The sequence below is a fragment of the Mesoplodon densirostris genome, chromosome X, assembly GCF_025265405.1.
Source record: "Mesoplodon densirostris isolate mMesDen1 chromosome X, mMesDen1 primary haplotype, whole genome shotgun sequence".
In the NCBI taxonomy this organism is placed as follows: domain Eukaryota; kingdom Metazoa; phylum Chordata; class Mammalia; order Artiodactyla; family Ziphiidae; genus Mesoplodon; species Mesoplodon densirostris.
Genome location: NC_082681.1, coordinates 73278561 through 73303598, shown reverse-complemented (window position 1 = coordinate 73303598; position 25038 = coordinate 73278561). Strand labels below are relative to the sequence as shown.

The following is a 25038-nucleotide window of genomic DNA, read 5'->3' as shown; positions in this document are numbered from 1 at the left end:
AAAACTTTTAAAGACATTTTAATGTCTGGTAGGGTAATGAGCATCATTATCCTTTTTAGTGATGGTTTTTATAAAATTAGTGACATACTTGAAAAGTTTAGTCAAACTGAGTCATTTTCAGCCTCATCAAACTTTTATCATTTATTTTATAGTTTATTTGTTCTTAATCAGTTATAGCAAATATAAAATAAGTGCTTTTTCAACTTAATCTATGTAGTGGTTAAGCACTGTCAGTTATTTTTAGTTTTCATAGAATTTAATGTTTTTTCATCAGTGGTTTGGGGCCCTATTTTGTCTTAGAACTAAAATTGTAAGATGGATTTTTCCTTATGAAGAGGGCTATAGCATTACAAGTGGTCCATGATTTACCTACAGATTTTGTCTGACAAGCTTGAAACAAATGATTGTTTCAATGGGGAGAAAAACAGCATTCCAACTACCAAACAATCAGAATCTAAGATAGACTACTGCACCAAGACCATATTTAACCCATAATATGGTTGAAAAGTAGCTGACACGTTTTAATGTCAAATAGTTGAATCCTATTTCCCTCTACTTTCCAGGGATAAAAATGGCCTTGTCTGAGGCAAGAAAAGTTTCACCCATACTAAAAATAGGTTTTTTTCTCTAGTCTATTATTGCCAAGGCAGCAAATGTTCAGTCCCTGGTGGAAAAGCAGCTAGTAACCTGAGGTTTATTTCTCAGTTTCTGAGTAACTTGTCCCCTCGCCTGTGTTTTTGCAGGGTAATGATAGTTTTCAAGCATTTTCCTCACCCTACCCCCACCCCTGGCTGGTTTTCTTTTATACGTTTTGCAAACATTGCCCTATTAAGTCAATCCCTTTGAGGCTATTGTTAACTCTAGACTTCAGCTTGAATTGCCTTATGAGCAGAGGTAAGTCTGAGTGTTAGCTTCCTTAATTTTATTTTTTTTATTTTTTTTTATTTTTTTTTTCCCTTTTTGCGTTATGTGGGCCTCTCACTGTTGTGGCCTCTCCCGTTGCGGAGCACAGGCTCCGGATGCGCAGGCCCAGCGGCCATGGCTCACGGGCCCAGCCGCTCCGCGGCATATGGGATCCTCCCAGACTGGGGCACGAACCCGTATCCCCTGCATCGGCAGGCGGACTCTCAACCACTGCGCCACCAGGGAGGCCCTAGCTTCCTTAATTTTAAAAGGAGGCAACTACCTTATTTATATTGCAGGATTGTTGTGAAATTATGTATACGAAATGCTATAGGAATCTGAAATATCTGTAGTTACCACAAGGACAGCTCTTTTGTAAGAAGCGGTGATTAGTCAAGGAGTCACAAAAATGGCCAGCAAAGCACATTGCCTCTTCCTAATTTGAGTGTTCTGGTCTGTTTTGACCTTACTAATATGTCTGAAGTACTGACTCCTAATCTTTTGGGAATGGTCAAATGAAAAGAACAATTATGTTTTGAAACATACACTAGTCTACTCCAGCTGTTTCATATGGAATCTTAGTCTTCTGTTTGTATAGTGACAGTTGTGTGATGAAAGAGGTTAGACACTCAGTATTTTGAAAACAAGTGAAGGAATAAGATCAGTGTTCATTTTAAAGGTTCACACAATTTAAACGAGTTGTTTTATATAAAATAATAAAGAAGCTAATGCTTTCCCCTTTTGTTTTCAATTCAGAGTGGTAGATTTTAAATAAAAGAAAATGGGTAGGAAAAAAACTAAAAAAATTAAAACTTTAAAAAAGTTAAATTGATTTGGAAATATATATACTCTGAAGGCAGCTAGTTGAGTGTTTGCATAGCTAGAAATTATTAATTTGCTTGACAAAACAGGGGTGTTTTTATAGCCCTGGTGTAATAGACTGGGTGATTTTTGTCTGTTTATAAGTTTGAGTTTATCATTGGTCTCACTTATTGAATTATTTCAATTTTGGTAACTTGTCTCTTAATTTCTGCACATTCCCTATATATTTTTCTTCTTTATTTCCCCCTAAAGTGGACTGTGTTTCTTAAAAATCTTTTTTCCTCCATCTTTATCGAGGTATAATTGACAAATAGAAATAGTATATATTTAAGTTGTAAAATGTGTTATTTTGATGTACATATACATTGTGATATGATTACTGCAATCAAACTCATGAACATATCCATCACCTTACATAGTTACCATTTCTTGTTGCTGTTGAGGACAATTAACATCTCTTTTAGCAAGTTTTAAGTAAACAATTATTAACTGTAGTCATCATGCGTACATTAGATTTCCAGAGTTTATTCATCCTGCGTAATTGAAACTCTGTACCCTTTAACCAACATTTCCCCATTTCCCCCAATCCCCAGGCCCTGATAACCACCCTTCTAGTCTCTAAGAGTTCAACTTTAGATTCCACATATAAGTGAGATCATGCACTTTTTGTCTTTGCATGTCTGGCTTATTTCACTTAGCATAATGTCCTCCAGGTTCATGCGTTTATTTTCCTTTTAAAAATTCTTACCGTGAAATAACTAAGGTCTACAAAGAGTATAGGGAACCCTATAACATATGTGTGCATCCACTACTCAGCCTAAGAAATTAAACATTACATATATAGTTGAAGTTTCCCTTTGTGTTCCAGTTGCATCCTTTCCTCCCTCCCCAAACTCCTGAATTTGGAGTTTATTATTCCCATGCATATTTGTATATTTTGTATATTTATATATTTTTTATATTTATTTTATATATACTACTACATATGTGTGCATACAAAAAAAACCATATGGTATTGTTTTACATTTTTAGACTTTTGTATTCTTCTGAAACTTTTTATTTCATCAACTATGTTTGTGAGATTTATCCATGTTGCCACCTGTAGCCCTAGTTTGGAGTTTCTCAACCTCTGTTTTTTTGACATTTGGGGCCGGATATTCTTCGTTTCGAGGAGCTTTCTTGTCCATTATAGGATGTTTAATGATATCCCAGTAGCACTTTCCCCTCCACCCCCCACCCCAGTTGTGATAACCAAAAATGTCTCCAGACATTGCCTGATGTCCCTTTCATGGTGAAATCTCCCCTCCTCTCAGTAAGAACCACAATTTTATTTATTTTTAAAATTTTTATTTTATTTTTTATACAGCAGGTTCTTATTAGTTATCTATTTTATACATATTAGTGTATATATGTCAACCCCAATCTCCCAATTCATCCCACCACCATCACCCCACCCGCCACTTCCCCCAATGGTGTTCATACGTTTGTTCTCTACATCTCTGTCTATTTCTGCCCTGCAAACTGGTTCATCTGTACCATTATTCTAGGATCCATATATATGCGTTAATATACGATATTTGCTTTTCTCTTTCTGACTTACTTCACTCTGTATGACCGTCTCTAGATCCATCTACGTCTCTACAAATGACCCAATTTTGTTCCTTTTTATGGCCGAGTAATATTCCATTGTATATATGCACCACATCTTCTTTATCCATTCGTCTGTCGATGGGCATTTAGGTTGCTTCCATGACCTGGCTATTGTAAATAGTGCTGCAATGAACATTGGGATGTATGTGTCTTTTTGAATTATGGTTTTCTCTGGGTATTTGCCCAGTAGTGGGATTGCTGGATCATATGGTAATTCTATTTTTAGTTTTTTTTTTTTTTTTTTTTTTTTTTTTTTTTTTGTTTTTGTTTTTGCGGTATGCGGGCCTCTCACTGTTGTGGCCTCTCCCGTTGCGGAGCACAGGCTCCGGATTCGCAGGCCCAGCAGCCATGGCTCACGGGCCCAGCCGCTCCGCGGCATATGGGATCCTCCCAGACCGGGGCACGAACCCGTATCCCCTGCATCGGCAGGCGGACTCTTAACCACTGCGCCACCAGGGAGGCCCTATTTTTAGTTTTTTAAGGAACCTCCAGACTGTTCTCCATAGTGGCTGTATCAATTTACATTCCCACCAACAGTGCAAGGGGGTTTCCTTTTCTCCACAACCTCTCCAGCATTTGTTGTATGTAGATTTTCTGATGATGCCCATTCTAACTGGTGTGATATGAGGTGATACCTCATTGTAGTTTTGATGTGCATTCCTCTAATAATTAGTGATGTTGAGCAGCTTTTCATGTGCTTCTTGGCCATCTGTATCTCTTCTTTGGAGAACTGTCTATTTAGGTCTTCTGCCCAGTTTTAGATTGGGTTGTTTGTTTTTTTAATATTGAGCTGCATGAGCTGTTTATATATTTTGGAGATTGATCCTTTGTTCATTGATTTGTTTGCAAATATTTTCTCCCATACTGAGGGTTGTCTTTTCGTCTTGTTTATGGTTTCCTCTGCGTGCAAAAGCTTTGAAGCTTCATTAGGTCCCATTTGTTTATTTTTGTTTTTACTTCCATTACTCTAGGAGGTGGATCGAAAAAGATCTTGCTGTGATTTATGTCAAACAGTGTTCTTCCTATGTTTTCTTCTAAGAGTTTTATAGTGTGCAGTCTTACATTTAGGTCTCTAATCCATTTTGAGTTTATTTTTGTGTATGGTGTTAGGTAGTGTTCTAATTTCATTCTTTTACATGTAGTTGTCCAGTTTTCCCAGCACCACTTATTGAAAAGACTGTCGTTTCTCCATTGTATATCCTTGCCTCCTTTGTCATAGATTAGTTGAGCATAGGTGCGTGGGTTTACCTCTGGGCTTTCTATCCTGTTCATTGATCCATATTTCTGTTTTTGTGCCAGTACCATATTGTCTTGGTTACTATAGCTTTTGTAGTATCATCTGAAGTCAGGGAGTCTGATTCCTCCAGCTCTGTTTTTTTTCTCTCAAGATTGCTTTGGCTATTCATGGTCTTGTGTCTCCATACAAATTTTAAGACATTTTGTTCTAGTTCTGTGAAAAATGCCACTGGTAATTTGATAGGGGTTGCATTGAATCTGTAGGTTGCTTTGGGTAGTATAGTCATTTTCACAATATTGATTCTTCCAATCCAAGAACATGGTATACCTCTCCATCTGTTTGTGTCATCTTTGATCTCTTTTATCAGTGTCTTACAGTTTTCTGAGTACAGGTGTTTTACCTCTTTAGGTAGGCTTATTCCTAGGTATTTTATTCTTTTTGTTGCAATGGTGGATGGGATTGTTTTCTTAATTTCTCTTTCTGATCTTTAGTTGTTAGTGTATAGGAATGCAAGAGATTTCTGTGCATTAATTTTGTATCCTGCAACTTTACCAGATTCATTGTTTAGCTCTAATAATTTTCTGGTAGCATCTTTAGGATTCTCTATGTATAGTATCATGTCATCTGCAAACAGTGACAGTTTTACTTCTTCTTTTCCAATTTATATTCCTTTTATTTCTTTTTCTTCTCTGATTGCCATGGCTAGGACTTCCAAAACTATGCTGAATAATAGTGGTGAGAGTGGACACCCTTGTCTTGTTCCTGATCTTAGAGGAAATGGTTTCAGTTTTCCACCATTGAGAGTGATGTTTGCTGTGGGTTTGTCATTTATGGCCTTTATTATGTTGAGGTAGGTTCCCTCTATGCCCACTTTCTGGAGAGTTTTTATCCTAAATGGGTGTTGAATTTTGTCAAAAGCTTCTTCTGCATCTATTGAGATGATCATATGGTTTTTATTCTTCAGTTTGTTAATATGGTGTATCACATTGGTTGATTTGCATATATTGAAGAATCCTTCCATCCTTGCGATAGACCCCACTTCATCATGGTGTATGATCCTGTTAATCTGTTGTTGGATTCTGTTTGCTAGTATTTTTTTTTTTTTTTGTGGTACGCGGGCCTCTTACTGCTGTGGCCTCTCCCGTTGTGGAGCACAGGCTCTGGACGTGCAGGCTCAGCGGCCACGGCCCACGGGCCCAGCTGCTCTGCGGCATGTGGGATCCTCCCGGACCAGGGCACGAACCTGTGTCCCCTGCATCAGCAGGCGGACCCTCAACCACTGCGCCACCAGGGAAGCCCCTGTTTGCTAGTATTTTGTTGAGGATTTTTTAATCTATATTCATCAGTGATATTGGTCTGTAATTTTCTGTTTTTGTAGTATCTTTGGTTTTGGTATCAGGGTGATGGTGGGCTCATAGAATGAGTTTGGGAGTGTTCCTTCCTCTGCAATTTTTTGGAAGAGTTTGAGAAGGATGGGTGTTAGCTCTTCTCTAAATGTTTGATTGAATTCACCTGTGAAGTCATCTGGTCCTGGACTTTTTGTTTGTTGGAAGATTTTTAATCAAAGTTTCAATTTCATCACTTGTGATTGGCCTGTTCATATTTTCTCTTTCTTCCTGGTTCATTCTTGGAAGGTTATACCTTTCTGAGAATTTGTCTTCCAGGTTGTCCATTATATTGGCATAGAGTTGCCTGTAGTAGTCTCTTAGGATACTTCATATTTCTGCAGTGTTTGTTGTAACTTCTCCTGTTTCATTTCTAATTTTATTGATAGGAGTCCTCTCCCTCTATTTCTTGATGAATCTGGCTAAAGGTTTATCAGTTTTTTTATCTTTTCAAAGAACCATCTTTTAGTTTTATTGATCTTTGCTATTGTTTTGTTTCTATTTCATTTATTTCTGCTCTGATCCTTATGGTTTCTTTCCTTCTACTAACTTTGGGTTTTGTTTTTTCTTCTTTCTCTGCTTCCTTTAGGCATAAGGTTAGATTGTTTATTTGAGATTTTTCTTGTTTCTTGAGGTAGGCTTCTATTTCTCTAAACTTCCCTCTTAGAACTGCTTCTGCTGCATCCCGTAGGTTTTGGATCGTCGTGTTTTCATTGTCATTTGTCTCTGTGTATTTTTTGATTTCCTCTTTGATGTCTTCAGTGATCTCTTGGTTATTTAGTAACGTATTGTTTAGCCTCCATGTGTTTGTGTTTTTTACATTTTTTCCCTGTAGTGGATTTCTAATCTCATAGCATTGTGTTTGGAAAAGATGCTTAATATGATTTCAATTTTCTTAAATCAACTGAGGCCTGATCTGTGACCCAAGATGTGATCAATCCTGGAGAATGTTCCGTGTGCATGTGAGAAGAAACTGTAATCTGTTGTTTTGGGATGGAATGTCCTATAAATATCAATTAAATCTATCTGGTCTACTGTGTCATTTAATGCTTGTGTTTCCTTATTAATTTTCTGTCTGGTGATCTGTCCATTGGTGTAAGTGAGGTTTTTAAGTCCCCCACTATTATTGTGTACTGTTGATTTTCCTTTATGGCTGTTAGCAGTTGCCTTATGTATTGAGGTACTCCTATGTTGGATGCATATATATTTATAATTCTTATATCTTGTTCTTGGATTGATCCCTTGATCATTATGTAGTGTCCTTAGTTGTCTCTTGTAACATTCTCTATTTTAAAGTCTACTTTATCTTATATGAGTATTGCTACTCCAGCTTTCTTTTGATTTCCATTTGCATGGAATATCTTTTTCCTCCCCTCACTTTCAGTTTGTGTGTGTCCCTAGGTCTGAAGTGGGTCTCTTGTAGACAGCATATATATGGGTCTTGTTTTTGTATCCATTCAGTGAGCCTGTGTCTTTTGGCTGGAGCATTGAATCCATTCACGTTTAAGGTAATTATCAATATGTATGCTCCTATTACCATTTTCTTAATTGTTATGGCTTTGGTTTTGTAGGTTCTTTTCTTCTCTTGTGTTTACCACTTAGAGAAGTTCCCTTAGCATTAGTTGTAGAGGTGGTTTGATGGTGCTGAATTCTCTTAGCTTTTGCTTGTTTGTAAAGCTTTTGATTTCTCCATCGAATCTGAATGAGATCCTTGCTGGGTAGAGTAATCTTGGTTGTAGGTTCTCCCCTTTCATCACTTTAAATATATCATGCAACTCCCTTCTGGCTTGTAGAGTTTCTGCTGAGAAATCAGCTGTTAACCTTATGGGATTCCCTTGTATGTTATTTGTCATTTTTCTCTTGTTGCTTTCAATAATTTTTCTTTGTCTTTATTTTTTGTCAATTTGATTACTATGTGTCTCAGCGTGTTTCTCCTTGGGTTTATCCTGCCTGGTACTCTCTGTGCTTCCTGGACTTGGGTGGCTCCTTCTTTTCCCTTGTTAGGAAAGTTTTTGACTATAATCTCTTCAAATATTTTCTTGGGTCCTTTCTCTCTCTCTTCTCCTTCTGGGACCCCTATAATGCAAATGTTGTTTCATTTAATGTTGTCCCAGAGGTCTCTTAGGCTATCCTCATTTCTTTTCATTCTTTTGTCTTTATTCTGTTCTGCGGCAGTGAATTCCCCCATTCTATCTTCCAGGTCACTTATCTGTCCTTCTGCCTCAGTTATTCTGCTATTGGTTCCTTCTAGTGTATTTTTCATTTCAGTTATTGTATTGTTCATCTCTGTTTATTTGTTCTTTAATTCTTTTAGGTCTTTGTTAAACATGTCTTGCTTCTTCTCGATCTTTGCCTCCATTCTTTTTTGGAGGTCCTGGATCATCTTCACTATCATTGTTCTGAATTCTTTTTCTTGAAGGTTGCCTATCTCCACTTCATTTAGTTGTTTTTCTGGGGTTTTATCTTGTTCCTTCAACTGGTACATAGCTCTCTGCCTTTTATTTTGTCTATCTTTCTGTGAATGTGGTTCTTGTTCCACAGGCTGCAGGATTGTAGTTCTTCTTGCTTCTGCTGTCTGCCCTCTGGTGGATGAGTCTATCTGAGAGGCTTGTGCAAGCTTCCTGATGGGAGAGACTGGTGATAGGTAGAGCTGGGTGTTGCTCTGTTGGGCAGAGCTCGGTAAAACTTTAATCCACTTGTCTGCTGATGGGTGGGGCTACATTCCCTCCCTGTTGGTTGTTTGGCCTGAGGCGATCCAACACTGGAGCCTACCCTGCTGTTTGGTGGGACTAATGGCGGACTCTGGGAGGGCTCTCGCCAAGCAGTACTTCCCAGAACTTCTGCTGCCAGTGTCCTTGTCCTCACGGTGAGCCACAGCCATTCCCTGCCTCTGCAGGAGACCCTCCAACACTAGCAGGTAGGTCTGGTTCAGTCTCCTATGGGGTCACTGTTCCTCCCCCTGGGTCCCAATGTGCACACTACTTTGTGTGCCCTCCAAGAGTGGAGTGTCTGTTTTCCCCAGTCCTGTCAAATTCCTGCAATCAAATTCCACTAGCCTTCAAAGGCTGATTGTCTAGGAATTCCTCCTCCTGTTGCCAGACCCCCAGGTTGGGAAGCCTGACATGGGGCTCAGCACCTTTACTCCAGTGGGTGGACTTCTGTGGTATGTGTTCTCCAGTTTGTGAGTCACCACCCAGCAGTTATGGGATTTGATTTTATTTTGATTGCGCCCCTCCTACCATCTCATTGTGGCTTCTCCTTTGTCTTTGTATGTGGGGTATCCTTTTTGGTGAGTTACAGCGTCTTCCTGTCAATGATTGTTTAGTTAGTTGTGACTCTGGTGCTTTCCCAAGAGGGAGTGAGTGCATGTGCTTCTACTCCACAATCTTGAACCAGTCCTCCGAGAACCACTATTTTAGTTCATTCATTTTAACTACTGCGTCATGCTCCATGATATATATATATCACCTCTTATTTTTTCATTTTCCAGTTGATAGACATTTAGATTATTTCCAAAGTGTTGGGTTTTCGTTGTTTTTGTTGTTTTGGGTTTTTTTGCAATGGGCATTCTTGTTTATGTGTCCTCGTACACATGTGAGATTTTCTCTAGGGTAATATGCCTAGGAGTAAAAATGTTGAGTTCTAGTATATGCATATCTTCAATGACTCTGCCAGATATTACCGAACAGGTTCCATAATGGCTGTACTAATTTATGTTCTCACCAGCTGAATACGGGAGATCCTGTTGCTTCACATTCCCATTAACACTTGGTATTGTCAGATTTTGAAATTTTTGTTTACCTGATGGGAGTAAATGATATTCATTGTGGTTTTAATTTGCATTTTCTTGATTACTGTAGTGATCAAAAATTATCCATGTAGAGCTGTATCCAAAAAAGAATTAAATTTTACCATATAATTTATTAAGAATCCAGAAACCTTTCTCAAATTATGAGGCCTCATTATTTTACGGTGATTTAAAAATAATGTTTGAGGGCTTCCCTGTGGCACTGGTTGAGAATCTGCCTGCCAATGCAGAGAACGTGGGTTTGATCCCTGGTCCGGGAAGATCCCATGTGCCACGGAGCAACTAAGCCCGTGCACCACAGCTACTGAGCCTGTGCTCTAGAGCCCATGAGCCACAACTGCTGAGCCTGCATACTGCAACTACTGAAGCCTGAGCGCCTAGAGCCTGTGCTCTGCTACAACAGAAGCCACTGCAATGAGAAGCCCATGCACTGCAACGAAGAGTAGCCCCCGCTTACCACCACTAGAGATAAAGCCTGCATGCAGCAACAAAGACCAAACACAGCCAAAAATCAATAAATAAAATAAATAAATTTAAAATACTAATTAAAAAATAAAAAATAAAAATAATGTTTGAGCTTCTTTGATCAGCTTTAAGAAGTGGTTTTGTGCAGTCAGACTTCATACGTGTCATGTATGTTTGTACTCAACTTATGCAGTTTCTGTTTCCAAATCAGAGATGATGATCTAGTCATAATACTGTTCTTCCTCTTAAAAAATGTTATTACTGATGGTGATTACCATCTGTGTTTAGGGAGTGGCTCAAAATACTTTAATAACTGGAAGTTATTTCCCTCAGTGTTGTTGGTTGCTCTTTTTCTCAGAGTCACCTCATTGCTAATAGCTGCATGACAGATTTGTTTATTTGATATTGTCATCTCCCATAAACATACATTTTTTTCCACACCGTATGAAATTATTTACACTCTTACTCTGTTTTCTGAGTCATTTTTCTAAATGCAGTGAGAGGTTACAAAAACTGTTCTTGACTTTGTACCTATCTTTGAGACATTTAAGATTCAAAAGATGGTTATACATATATTATAAAATCAATAAGAGTTGTGTGTGTTATATTTTATATATAAAAATATGTATATATAAATAATATATATAAAATAGAGTAGTATGAGGGGAATGGAATTCCTCTGAGGTTTTGAGTGTAAGGTCCAATTTAAGTATAGTTTTGAAGAAAAAATACAGGCGAATTATGAGTGCAGAAGAAATACGTATTATTCATAGTTGATTTGACATGCTTAAATTAGGATGTAGTGGGAAAAGTGGCTGTATTAATGTAATTTTCATTCATGCTCAGAATTTCTTTCCTCCCTAATAACTATTTCCAGGGTGAATTATCCACTCACTTTAAAAGTGCCTTTCAGGGGCTTCCCTGGTGGCGCAGTGGTTGAGAGTCCACCTGCCGATGCAGGGGACACGGGTTCATGCCCCAGTCTGGGAGGATCCCACATGCTGCGGAGCGGCTAGGCCCATGAGCCATGGCCGCTGGGCCTGCGCGTCTGGAGCCTGTACTCCGCAACGGGAGAGGCCACAACAGTGAGAGGCCCGCGTACAGCAAAAAAAAAAAAAAAAAAAAAAAAAAAAAAAAAAAGTGCCTTTCTGCTTAACTAGTCTCTTTCAGTTCCTCAGTAAGCCTGAGAGATGCTCCAATACTTTGGTCTGGAGCATACCCCATAATAAAACTGTATTTCAATTTTACATTCCTAAGTAACCATGTAAACTAGCCTTCATCTGTTGAGTGTATTGTATTCCAAAAGTTTGTTACCAATTCTGTTTTTTGAACTTGACAGTTTCTTATAAAACAATTTAGTCAATTTTGGTAATGTACCTGAGTCAACCCTCAAAAACCCCATTTTGACCCATAACATATTTGAGCCATATAGGTACTAAGTCTGAATGTTCTGACCTTGAGGCAGGCAGCCATGTGCTATAAGAGGAAAGAGGAAGCAACTCCTTTTTTAGGCACAGGGCTAACAGTAGACAAAATATTGATAGGAGCTGTTTGTTTTAGACATTATCAACTTCCCTTTTCATACTCATTACCGCTTCCCAGTGACCCTCTCCCTAAGGCCTTGGAGCCCCTAATGCCTTCGTGCTTGCCTTAAGTACCCTGCCTTGGACTTTTCACCTGGGCCCATGAGTTCTTTACATCCCACGGATCCTTTGCTCATAATTACCTGTCTTTCCTGTCCCATTTGGGCTTCTGTTTTATTGTAGTAACTGATCATACCTAGATATTAGGAGGTGTAATGCCAGCTATCAGCCCCTTAACCTCTCAAAGAGGAATTTGTATTTTAAAAAGAGGATACAATGTCTATTAAGACAACTGACCTAGATTCTTCAAAAAGTTACTTGGGGGAAAAGAGATAAAGGAGAGAGGCTGTTCTAGATTAAATGAGACAAAAGAGACACAAACAAATGCACAGTGTGAACCTTATCTGGATCCTGATTTTGAAAAAAATAAAAGCTGTAAGGGATATTCTTGGGACATTTAGGACAATTTAAATAGAGAATTTGTATTAAAGGATGTACAATGATTAATTTTCTTAGCTGTGATCAAAGTATTGTGGTTTTACAGGAGTCCTTATTGTTTAGATATGCATGCTGAAGTATTATGATCTCTAAAACTTAAAAATAGTTTAGGAAAAACAGAGCAAGTATAGCAAAATGTTAACAATTGTTGAATTCATGCAGAGGATATACAAATAGATGTTCATTGTATTATTCACCTTTTATGTGTGGTTGAAGATTTTCATAGTAAAGATTTGGAAAACAGGGAAGCTGTTCATTAGTATAATATTCTTTAGATTGTAAAATTTCATGCAGTGGAGAATTCAGGCAGTATGGAGAACTTCATTTTTTACTACTTCATCCCTATTCCACTTATCATTCATTCAAAGATTCACATATTGTCCTATTGACAGCAGCTGCTCTGGCTAGAGGAAGGAAGAGTTTCTCAGGGCAACGACAGCTTATTTTTACATATAGATCGTAAGTCATAGATTACCAGAATGTGAAATCTTTGGCAGTGTGGTTCATTAGAGATCATTATTTTTTTTGACTCTGAATAAAGGCTGTTTCAAGTCATTAAAAACAAAAGTTAGACAAAATGTATTCTTTTATATTGAATATATATTGTAAGTCTCTCTATGTAAAAATAGACAGTAATTTAATACTAATTTCATAAGAAGAATCAGTGGACATAACTGAATTGTTAAGTGTTGCATTTGGAATAACTTTAGCTCTAACTTTTAAAGTAAATAACAAAAATAGACTAATAATTATGAGTTTATTTCAGATCAAATCACACTATAAGTTACAGTTGTTCCATAATTAATGCCAGTTGAAGTTAAGAGTGAGACTGATGCACCTAGGGATGAAGTTTTCTTTCAACTTTTCTAAGATTTTTACATTTTAAAAATGGATATGGAAAACAGTATGGAGGTTCTTGAAAAAAATTAAAAAACAGAACTATCATGTGATCCAGCAATTCCACTTCTGGGTATTTATCCAAGGGAAATGAAATCACTATCTCAAAGATATTTGCACCCCCGTATTCATTGCAGCATTATTTACAATAGCCAAGACATGGAAATAACCAATGTCCATCGATAGATGAATAGATAAAGAAAGTGTGATATACATATACACATTCTTCAGCCGTAAAAATGAAGGAAATCCTGCCACTTGTGACAACATGGATGGACCCTGAGGGCATTATGCTAAGTGAAATAAGTCAGACAGAGACAGACAAATACTGTATGAGCTCACTTATACATGGAATCTGAAAAAACCTGAACTCATAGACACAGAGAACAAATTGATGAGTTGGTTACCAGAGGTGGGGTTAGGGAGTGGGCGAAATGGATGAAGGTCATTAAAAAGTATAAACTTCCAGTTATAAGGTAAATAATTCCTGAGGATATAATGTACAGCATGGTGACTATAATTAACAATATTGTATATTTGAAGGCTGCTAAGAGAGTAGATCTTAAAAGTTCTCATCACAGGAAAAAAAATGTAACTATGTATAGTGATGGATGTTAACTAAACTTATGGTGGTAATTTTGCAATATATACATATATGAAATCATTATATTGTATACCTAAAACTAATACAATATTATATGTCAATTATATCTCAGTAAAATGGCAGTTTCATGTGATTCAAGCTAATTATCAGTGAAGAAAACAGATTCCTGCCTTCATGGAATTTTCATTTTAGTGGGAAGTGTATTGCAGTGTAACAAATTATTCCAAAATTTAGTGGCTTAAAACAACGAACAATTATTATCTCACAGTTTCTGTGGGTCATGAATTTGGGAGTGGTTTATCTGGGTGGTTCTGGCTCAAGGTCTGTCATGAGGTTGTAAGTCTATATGTCAGCTGAGGCTACAGGCATCTAAGGACAACTGAGTCTGAAGGATCAGCTTTCAAGGCAGTTAACTCACCTGTTTATTGGCAGGAGGCCTTATGTCATTGCTGGTTATTGATAGGAGGCCTCAATTTCTCACCATGTGAACCTCTCCAAAAGGCTGCTTGAGTATCCTCATGCCATGGCGGGTAGCTTCCCCTAGATGGGGTGATTCAAGAGAGAGGACAAGGAGGAAGCCACAGTGACTTTTTTTTCCCTCCTGCAGTGCCTTTTATGGCCAATCTTGGAAGTCACACTTTGTCACTTCCACTATTGACTTAGAAGCAAGTCACTGAGTCCAGGCCACACTCAAAGAGAAAGGAGTTAAATTCCACCTCTTGAAGGAAAGGAGTAGCAAAGAATTTGTGAACATATTTTAAAACCACCACAGGAAGACAGGTAATATGCAATAAACATAGTAAGTAAATTATGGAGTTTATTAGAAGGTTATAAGTTCTATGAAAATAAGAAAAAAATAGAGCAAAGGTAATGGGAATCAGAGTATGTGTGTGTGGAAGGGGTGGTGTGGGATGCAATTTTCAACAGGGTGTTCATTGTAAGACTCATTAGGAAGGTTAGATTTGAGTGGACTTGAAAGAGATGAGCAAGTTAGCTAAGCAGATATCTAAGAGAAGAAAGTCCTAAATCAAGGGAATAGCTAACCCAAAGTCCCTGGGTTGGGAGTAAAATGAGGTGAGAAAAAAGAATGTTAGCCATATTTTATTAGTAGGGTATTTTCAGCTGGGGAGGTGGGAAAGTTGAGGAAGGATAATTTCTTTTTTTTAACTTAAAGTTTTTTGTTGTTTTTCGGTTTTTAAGTTTTTATTTTATATTGGAGCATAGTTGATTAACAATGTTGTATTAGTTTCAGGTGTACAGCTAAGTGATTGAGTTATACATATACATGTATCTGTTCTTTTTTAAACTCTTTTCCCATTTAGGTTATTACGGTGTTTTGAGCAGAGTTCCCTGTGCTATACAGTAGGTACTTCTTGGTTATGTTATTTTATTTTATTTTATTTTTTGCGGTACGTGGGCCTCTCACTGTTGTGGCCTCTCCCGTTGCAGAGCACAGGCCCCGGACGCACAGGCTCAGCGGCCATGGCTCATGGGCCCAGCCGCTCCGCAGCACGTGGGAAATTCCCGGACTGGGGCACGAACCCGTGTCCCCTGCATCGGCAGGCGGACTCTCAACCACTGCACCACCAGGGAAGCCCAGTTATCTATTTTAAATATAGTACTGTGTACATGTCAGTCCCAAACTTCCAATCTATCCCTCCCCGCTACCCTTCCCTCCTGGTAACCATAAGATCGTTCTCTAAGTCTGTGAGTCTATTTCTGTTTTGTAAATAAGTTCATTTGTATCATATTTTTAAGATTCCGCATATAAGCGATATCATGCAATATCTATCTTTCTCTGTTTGACCTACTTCACTTAGTGTGATAATCTCTAGGTCTATCCATGTTACTGCAAATGGCATTATGTCATTCTTTTTTTATGGCTGAGTAGTATTCCATTGTATATATGTACTACATCTCTTTTTCCATTCCTCTGTTGATGGACATTTAAGTTGTTTCCATGTCTTGGCTATTGTAAACAGTGCTGCAGTGAACATGGGAGTGCATGTCAGAGGAAGGATTATTTCCATGGCTGAAATTAACAAGTTCATTGTTTCTAATAGGAATGTAAAGAAGAAATCAAAATGGATCCAAGTATGAGTGTGAATTCTGTCACCATCTCTATTGAGGGGATGACATGTAGTTCCTGTGTTTGGACCATTGAACAGCACATTGGAAAACTGAACGGTGTACATCACATTAAAGTAAGTTACTCCTTGGAAATCAGTGAAGTCAAATGCTGTTGACTGGAATTCTTCTGGGAAATTACTTCTAACACTGAGACAGATGCAGACACACTGACACGTATGACATAAAGACTATCACACTTCTAACCTTGAAGCTGAATAAGTTTTCTTCAGCCCATTAACTTATTTTTTTGTTAAAAAATAAGAAGTAATACATTTTTAAAATTTAAAAACATCTGAAGAGGGAATCTGGATGTTATGTTTGTATATTTATCAATATATATTTTAAAAGTATATAGATGCTGATATACTTTTTATTACTCTTAATCTCATGTTGATCTAAAATATATGTTCTCAGAGAAAGGATTGTGAGGTTTCTTTCTCTTTTATAGCATGACAGTTACTATGTTTAGTAATAATGTAGTCTTCTCTAAGAGCATGCATACAAAGTGTAACTAATTTTCTAAACATTTTCACTTCAATGTTATTTAATCAATAAATCATTTTATTTAAAAGAATACATTACAATTAGTTACATTAAGTGACATTACCAAACAATTTTAGAGTGGTTAGCTCTAGAACAAGGAATGAAAGAAACACTGTTAACCATTATGTGTCTGTGTATTTTCTCTTCACGTTTCTTAAATCACAAATAAAAAATAAGATACTGCAGTGGAAATACAATTAGTTTCTCTCAAATAAATTAAAAGTGTGCATGGTCTGGGGAAAACTGAAGCCCAGCTCACCAGCTTACAAAGGGGGTGTGATATAAAACTGGTGTCTCCACCCACATCACTCCCCTCTTCGATTCTGTTCTTCCCCAGAGCCCTAAGCTTCCCACACACCCTAGATTACTGCTGAGGAGTGAGCTGACACCATCCTGTATGAGTGAGGCCTGGCATGATGCGCTCAGGTTTAGGGCAAGAGGAAGGTGGGAGGTGAAACCGGAAGATGGGGAACTAAAGATGTGCACCCACTGCCTCTGCTCTCTGAGTATTCAACCACATCACCCTCCCTCCAAAAGGAAGCTAATGTGACACAGTGACTCTGGAAGGAACCTAGCGGTATGTTGGAGCAACAGACCAAATGGTTTCTACAGCTGAATCAATCCAGCCAGAGAACATGAAGGAGAGAAGGGAGGGCACAGTTGTCCCTCTAGGTCTGGAGACTTCGGGCCACCCAGGATGCAGTCCCCTTTAAGAAACCTGCCTTCTAGAGCCAGGCCCCTAAGTTGGCAAATTCTGAAATAAAAGAGAGAGGTATCACCTCCTGTTAGAGCCCTATGCTGCTGCTCCAAGCATTGGGTTTGCAGATATAAGAGGGGATAACCCGAAGATAATGGCCTGGGTAACTAAAGGATGAAACTAGATGGGCTAGGCACGGGCATGCTGAACATTTATCTAATTCCTCCCTGAGAGCTGTCCAGGCCTAGGAGCTGCCCTGAGCACTCGCCTTTGCTGAGCTTAGACTTAGGGCAAGGGGAGGGCAGAAAAATGGAGAGTAAAATAAAAATATAAAGAGCAGAAAACCCAAAGCATTGCCCAAGGGAACCTTTCTGCAGTGATAGGTTTCTCAGGGCCTGCATTTTCTCCTGATCCATAAAACCTCTGAGCTTTTATCAAAGAGGATAGAAACTCTCTGCTGGGGAGGGAGGACAACAGGAGACCAGGGAGATCCTGCTGGCTGTCCTGGGGCAAAGCAGGGGGAAAGGGAGCCTCTCCATTTCCCAGAGACAAACTTCCAAAAAAGACTGCGTAGAAGCCTCCCTGGGCAGAGCCCAGGACTGAGAAAGGTGGTAGGGATTTGAGTTCACTTCAATTTTTAATTGCAAAAATAAAATTGACTTTTAATAGACTATTTTAACACATTCCTGCTATAATTCGTCTCAGAATCCTACTTAGTGGAAAAGAGTGGTTTATTTGTATATTTTAATTTTTCTGCAATGAACATGAATTGTTAATATAATTGTTATAAATAAATAAGAAAACCTAAACTTTCTTTAGCGCCTTCTAAACACAAAAGCCAAAAGTACCAAAGTCAACACAAGATTACCCCAAAGGGAACAAAATGATACTGTGTCCCCTCATATCCTGTAAAAAATGTATTTGAATGTTTTCTGTGCTCATTTTTTTGACATAGACATAGTATGTTAAAGCTGCAAGGGGTCTTAGATATGACTTAAGTCGTCTAACCCCCTCATTTTACAGATCAACAGATTGAAGCCCAGATAAGGAAGTGACCTGTGCTAAGTTACACAGCTACCTAATATCAAACAAGACTAGAACTCAAGTTCCATGATTCCTGGGCCAGTATGTTTTGTGGTCATACAGTGTCTACAGATGCAGTTTAATTTGTATATGGTTTTCAAACTTGTGATCTCCAATTTATTCTCTCACATAACTTCTAAAAATAAAGGAACCTGGTATTTTCATCATAAAGGTGCCTCCTACCACCAAATTGCTGTTTTAGCTCTGTATCACTAGTCTCTATAAATTCTCTTCAGAATAGTTCTAGTGTTTTTAGTATGAGACACCTTGAATTATATTTTGTCACTACCTTTTTAATCTTTTTATTTCCGTGTCTGTAAAAATGTCTTTGATTTTAAAGGCTTTGGGGTTAAAAAAATATGTTTTGATTAAGTCCAGCTTTCTCAGCCTCAGCACTATTGACATTTTGGGCTGGATAATTCTTTGTTTTGGGGGGCTGTTCTGTGCTTTGTAGGATGTTTAGCAGCATCCCTGGCCTCTACCCACCTGGCTTCTACCCACCAGATGCCAGTAGCCCCTCCTCCCACTTGTGACAACCAAAAATGTCTCCAGACATTGCCAGTGTCTCCTAGGGGTGAAATTGCCCTCAGTTGAGGATCACTTCTGTAGTCCCTTCTCAGAGAACCTACTGTACACCCTTTGTCTGTTCAGTTAATATTTGATGATGGTGAATTGATTTATCAAACAGGCTCATGTGCCCCTTTCTCTTCATATTAGCTTCTTATGGTTCTTTTTTTGCCAGTTACAGGTATAGTGAACAGTGGTTCTCAAACCATACCATGCAAATCACCTGAAGGGCTTGTAAAACATAAATTGCTGGTTCCACGCCCAGAGTTTCTGTTTTAGTAGATCTGAATGGGGCTTGAGAATTTGCATGCCTAATAAGTACCCAGGTAACTCTAAAGGTGCTGGTCCTGGGACCACAGTTTAAGAACCATTATATTGCATGAGCTATACTTACACTGAAGATTATTTATCATTTATCTGAAATTTAAATTTAGCTGGGTCTGTCCTATATTTTTATTTGCTAAATCTGGTAACCCTTCCTTGAAATCATCCTTCCCCTTTACTTTTACTTTTTGTTCCTGTAAGTTTTGCTTTTTAAAAACTGCTATGTAGGGCTTCCCTGCTGGCGCAGTGGTTGAGAGTCCGCCTGCCGATGCAGGGGACACGGATTCGTGCCCCGGTCCGGGAAGATCCCACATGCTGCAGAGCGGCTGGGCCCATGAGCCATGGCCGCTGAGCCTGTGCGTCCGGAGCCTGTGCTCTGCAATGGGAGAGGCCACAACAGTGAGAAGCCCGCGTACTGCAAAAAAAAAAAAAAACCCAAAAAACTGCCATGTAAATGGAATCATGTTATATAGCCTTTTGAGTCTGGCTTCTTTCACTTAGCATTATGCATTTGAGATTTGTCCATGTTCTTGCATGTATCACTGGTTCTTTCCTTTTTATTGCTGAGGAGTATTCCATTGTGTGGATGTACCAAAGTTTGTTTACCCATTCACCTGTTGAGAGACAGTGGATTGTTTATACTTTCTTTTGTGATTATGAAAAGCAGTGCTCTGAATGTTCACATCCAAGTCTTTGTGTGGACATAAGTTTTAATTTCTCTTGGGCAAATTCCTAGGATTGGATTTGTTCCATCATATGATAAGTGTATGTTTAACTTTTTGAGACACTGACAATTAATTTACCACAGTGGCTATACTATTTTATCTTCCCACCAGTAATGTTTAAGGATTCCACTTTTCTCACGTACTCTCCAACACTTTGTATTAACAGTCTTTTTAGTTATAGACATTCTAAGTCTTTTTAGTTATAGACATTCTAGTGGGTATGTAGTGGTATCTCACTAATTCTCATTCCCTTAATAGCTAATGATACTGAGCATCTTTTCCTGTGTTTGTTAGGCATTTGTATACCTTCTTTGGTAAAGTGTCTGTCAAACCTTTTGTGAAATTTTTAGCTGGGTGTTTTGTTTTCTTATTATTCAATTTTGATTGTTTTCTATGTATTCTGAATTAAGTTTTCTCTTAGATATGTGTTTTGCAAATAATTTTTCCAGTCTGTGGCTTGTCTTTTTAATCTCTTAAAAGTATCTTTCCCAGAGCAGCAGTTTTTACTTTTGATGAATTCCACTTTACCTACTGTTTTCCTTTATGGAGCATGCTTTTAGTGTCATATCTAAGAAATCTTGGCCTCACCCAGGATCACAAAGATTTTTCTCCTATGTCTTCTAAAAGTTTTTTCATTTTAGGTTTTGCATTTAGATCTATTATCCATTTTGAATTAATGTGAATACATTATGAGGTATGGGTTGAGGTTAATTTTTTTTAATATGGATGTCCAGTTTTCCAGGCAGCTCTATTTGTTGAAAAGTTTATTCTTTCTCCATTGAATTGCCTTTGCACCTTTGTTGAAAATCAATTTACCATATATTTATGGGTATATTTCTGTATGCTCTGTTCTATTCCATTGATCTGTGTTTCTGTCCTTTGGCCAATAAATACCACAGAGTCTTGATTACTGTAGCTTTATTAAAAAATCTTTCTTTTTTGAGCAGAGAAAGATTTATTGCAGGGCCAAGCAAGGAGAATGGGTGGCTCATGATTGAAAAACCTCCTTAAGTCCCCAGTGATTTTCAGGGAGAAGTTTTTAATAGGCAAAATATGGGGTGAGGGCTGCAGGGTGTGTGACTTTCTTCTGATTGTTGGGTGGTGAGGTAACAGGGTGGTGCTCCAGGAATCTCGTATTCAGCCTGAAGTTACCATCCTCCACCTGGGTGGAGGCCTTAGTTCCTGGTCTCAGGACTTAATGAAGCTCAGGTTCTTTACGTCTTGTCACAGAAAGATTTCAGTGAGAGATAAAGTGATAGGTAAGAAGTGGATTTACTTAGAGAGATACACATTCCATAGACAGAATGTGGTCTGTCTGAAAAGGTGAGAGCAGCCTATAATAAATCTTAAAATTAGGTAGTGTAATTTCTCAACTTTGTTCTTTTTCAAAATTGTTTTGGCTGTTCTATTTTCTTTCCGTTTACATATAAATTTTAGAATCAGTATATAGGTTTCTACAAAAATATCTGCTGGGATTCTGATTGCAGTTGTGTTGATTCTGTAGATCCATCTGGATAGAATTAACATCTTAATATTGCGTATTCAAACCTGTGCACATGCTATATCTCTCTATTTAGGTATTCCTTGATTTCTTTTATCAGGGATCTATAATTTTCAGTCTGCAGATCCTGCATATATTTTGTTAGGCTTACATTCAAGTATTTTCTGTTTTTAGATGATGTTTAAATGGTACTATTTTTTTTTTTTTTTTGCGGTACGTGGGCCTCTCACCATTGTGGCCTCTCCCGTTGCGGAGCACAGGCTCCAGACGCACAGGCTCAGCGGCCATGTCTCACGGGCCTAGCCGTTCCGCGGCATGTGGGATCTTCCCGGACTGGGGCACGAACCCGTGTCCCCTTCATTGACAGGCGGACTCTCAACCACTGCGCCACCAGGGAAGCCCCGGTACTATTTTTTTTTTTTAATTTCAATTTCAGTTGTTCATTACAAACATACAGAAATGCAGTTGGTTTTTGTATGTTGACTTTGTATCCTGAACTTTGCTAAACTGACATTAAATCTATTAGCTCTTTTTGTAGATTCTTTGGGATTTTCTACATAAGCAGTTATGTCATCAGGGCATAAAAATAGTTTTATTTCTTCCTTTCTAATCTGTATGTCTTTTATTTCTTTTCTGTCTAGAACCTCCATTGCAATTTGGAATAGGAGTGGTAACAGTGAACATCTACGTCTTGTTACTGATCATAGGGGAAAAACATTCAGTCCTTCACCATTAAGTATTGTGTTAGTATAGGGTTTTTGTAGATGCCCTATATCAGGTTAAGGAAATTCCTTTCTCTTCCTGGTTTTCTGAGAGCTTTTATTTGTAATCATGAATAGATGTTGCATTTTTTCAAGTGCTTTTTCTGCATCTAGATATGATCATATTATTTTTCTTCTTTAAGGCTGTTAATATGGTGAATTACATTGATTGATTTTCAAATGTTATAGTAGCCATGCATTCCCAGGATAAGCCCCATTTGGTCAGAGAATACTTTTAATGAAAAATTTCAAACATACACAAAAGTGAAGACCTAGTACAAGGAACCTCCCTGTACCTGTCACCTTTGCTACTTATTTTCATGACATCCTTGCTACTTATTTTCATGACATTCTCATCATTTGAATTTGATCATGTATTTTGCTGATGCTTTTAAGAGTTGATCTGGACCTTCCTGCCTGTTGTACTTTGTTAAGGTAGAGGTCCCTGACTAGTGGATTGGAATTTCCTAGTATATCTCCATGCCATTTCCAAGGCTTTTTGCTGCCTCCTGCCCACCGTTTTCCTTGTCACTCTTCAGGATTCTCAGCACTGTTTGGAGCACAATTAATTTCAGCACTCTTTCCCATGCTTCATTCAGTTTGGTTCCCCACCTGTTCTCTCCTATTTCTCCGCAACTTGTATCTAAGGGCCCAAAGAAATTAACAATATCTTCTTGCCGAAAGTTTGGGGATTTCTACTATAACGATGGTAATATATGGATGCTTTTTCTTAAATATTTTACTGTGAATTGCTGACTCTTCAGCATGTTTATTTTCACTGCCAGGGCTTAATGAGTTAATGTGTAATTTTAACTGGCTTGTGTCTTCATTTGTATAATGTACTTATTATTTTAATATATTTAAGTTTTCAGCATCATGAAAACAACTTTATATTGACAGTGGTTCTATAATATTTACCAGAAGTTTTCTGTAATTTTGCTTTTATACAATATTCATTATAGTGATGATGGAAAGTTAATGCAGCTTTGGAATTTGATCAGCATGCATCAATCCTAAAATGCTTTTCTTTTGATTAGTTCATATCCACATGCAAAAGATAAATTTTAGACACACTGCCCAGAGTAGATGTTAATATTCTAAAGGGAGCTTTGTCTAACTGGACATCAGATTTAGTGCAGGATTTAAAATTAGGAATCTGATGGATTCTTTCTAATAATCAGAAGCTCATTATATATTTAAAGTGCATGAATCATTAAATTTGAACCAGAATATCTTTTCAACTTTTTATTTTATATTGGAGTATAGTTGATTAACAATGTTGTGTTAGTTTCAGGTGTATAGCAAAGTGATTCAGTTATACATATACATGTATCTATTCTTTTTCAAATTCTTTAGGTTGTTACATAATATTAAGCAGAGTTCCCTGGGCTATACAGTAGGTCCTTGTGGGTTATCCATTTAAAATATAGCAGTGTGTACATGTCAGTCCCACACTCCCTAACTATCCATCCCCCCCACCCTTACCCCCTGGTAACCATAAGTTCCATTCTCTCAGTCTGTAAGTCTGTTTCTGTTTTGTCAATAAGTTCAGTTTTATCATTCTTTTTTAGATTCCACAAACAAGTGATATTATACAAGGTTTCTCTTTCTCTGTCTGACTTACTTTACTCAGTGTGACAATCTCTAGGTCCATCCATGTTGCTGCAAATGGCACTATTTCATTCTTTTTAATAGCTGAGTAATATTCCATTGTATATATGTACCACATCTTCTTTTTCCATTCCTCTGTCAATGGACGTTTAGGTTGCTTCCATATCTTGTCCATTGTAAACAGTGCTGCAATGAACCTTGGGGTGCGTGTATCCTTTCAGACCATGTTTTTCTCCAGATACATGCCCAGGAGTGGGACTGCTGGATCATATGGTAGCTCTATTTTTAGTCTTTTTAAAGAACCTCCATACTGTTCTCCATAGTGGCTGTACCAGTTTGCATTCCCACCAACAGTGTAGGAGGGTTCCCTTCTCTCCACACCCTCTCCAGCATTTACTGTTTGTGGATTTTTTGATGATAGCCATTATGACTGGTGTAAGGAGGTATTTCATTGTAGTTTTGATTTGCATTTCTCTAATAATTAGGGATATTGAATATCTTTTCATGTGCCTCTTGGCCATCTTGTATGTCGTCTTTGGAGAGATGTCTGTTTAGGTCTTCTGCCCATTTTTTGATTGGGTTGCATTTCTGTACACTAACAACGAAAGATCCGAAAAAGAAATTCAAGAAACAATCCCATTTACCATCGCATCAAAGAGAATAAAATACCTAGGAACAAACCTACCTAAGGAGACAAAAGACCTGTACTCTTAAAACTATAAGACACTGATGAAAGAAATTGAAGATAACACAAACAGATGGAAAGATATATCATGTTCTTGGATTGGAAGAATCAATATTGTCAAAATGACTATACTGTCCAAAGCAATCTACAGATTCATTGAAATCCCTATCAAATTACCAATGGCATTTTTCACAGAACTAGAACAAAAAATCTTAAAATTTGTATGGAGACACAAAAGACCCCAAATAGCCAAAGCAATCTTGAGAAGGAAAAATGGAGCCAGAGGAATCAGGCTCCCTGACTTCAGACTATACTACAAAGCCACAGTCATCAAAACAGCATGATACTGGCACAAAAATAGAAATATAGATCAAAGGAACAGGGTAGAATGCCCAGAAATAAACCCACACACTTATGGTCAATTAATCAATGACAAAGGAGGCAAGACCATACAATGGAGGAAAGACAGACAGTCTCTTCACTAAATGGTGCTGGCAAATCTGGACAGCTACATGTAAAAAAAGAAATTAGAACATTCTTTAACACCATACACAAAAAT

At 37.9% G+C, this 25038-nt stretch overlaps 1 protein-coding gene across 2 annotated transcripts in view; it reads left to right on the top strand.

Annotated features, from left to right (window-relative positions):
* ATP7A (ATPase copper transporting alpha) overlaps positions 1 to 25038 on the top strand; it is a 141648-nt gene that overhangs the window by 42296 nt on the left and 74314 nt on the right. Inside the window, exons 1-2 of one of the 2 annotated variants that reach the window (XM_060088084.1) lie at positions 15972 to 16056; positions 18246 to 18347. In XM_060088084.1, the coding sequence (XP_059944067.1) occupies positions 18333 to 18347 (15 nt within the window). In that variant the 5' untranslated portion in view covers positions 15972 to 16056; positions 18246 to 18332. Of the gene's footprint in view, positions 1 to 15915; positions 16057 to 18245; positions 18348 to 25038 lie in introns of those variants that run through there. The other variant, XM_060088083.1, reaches the window with a different exon arrangement.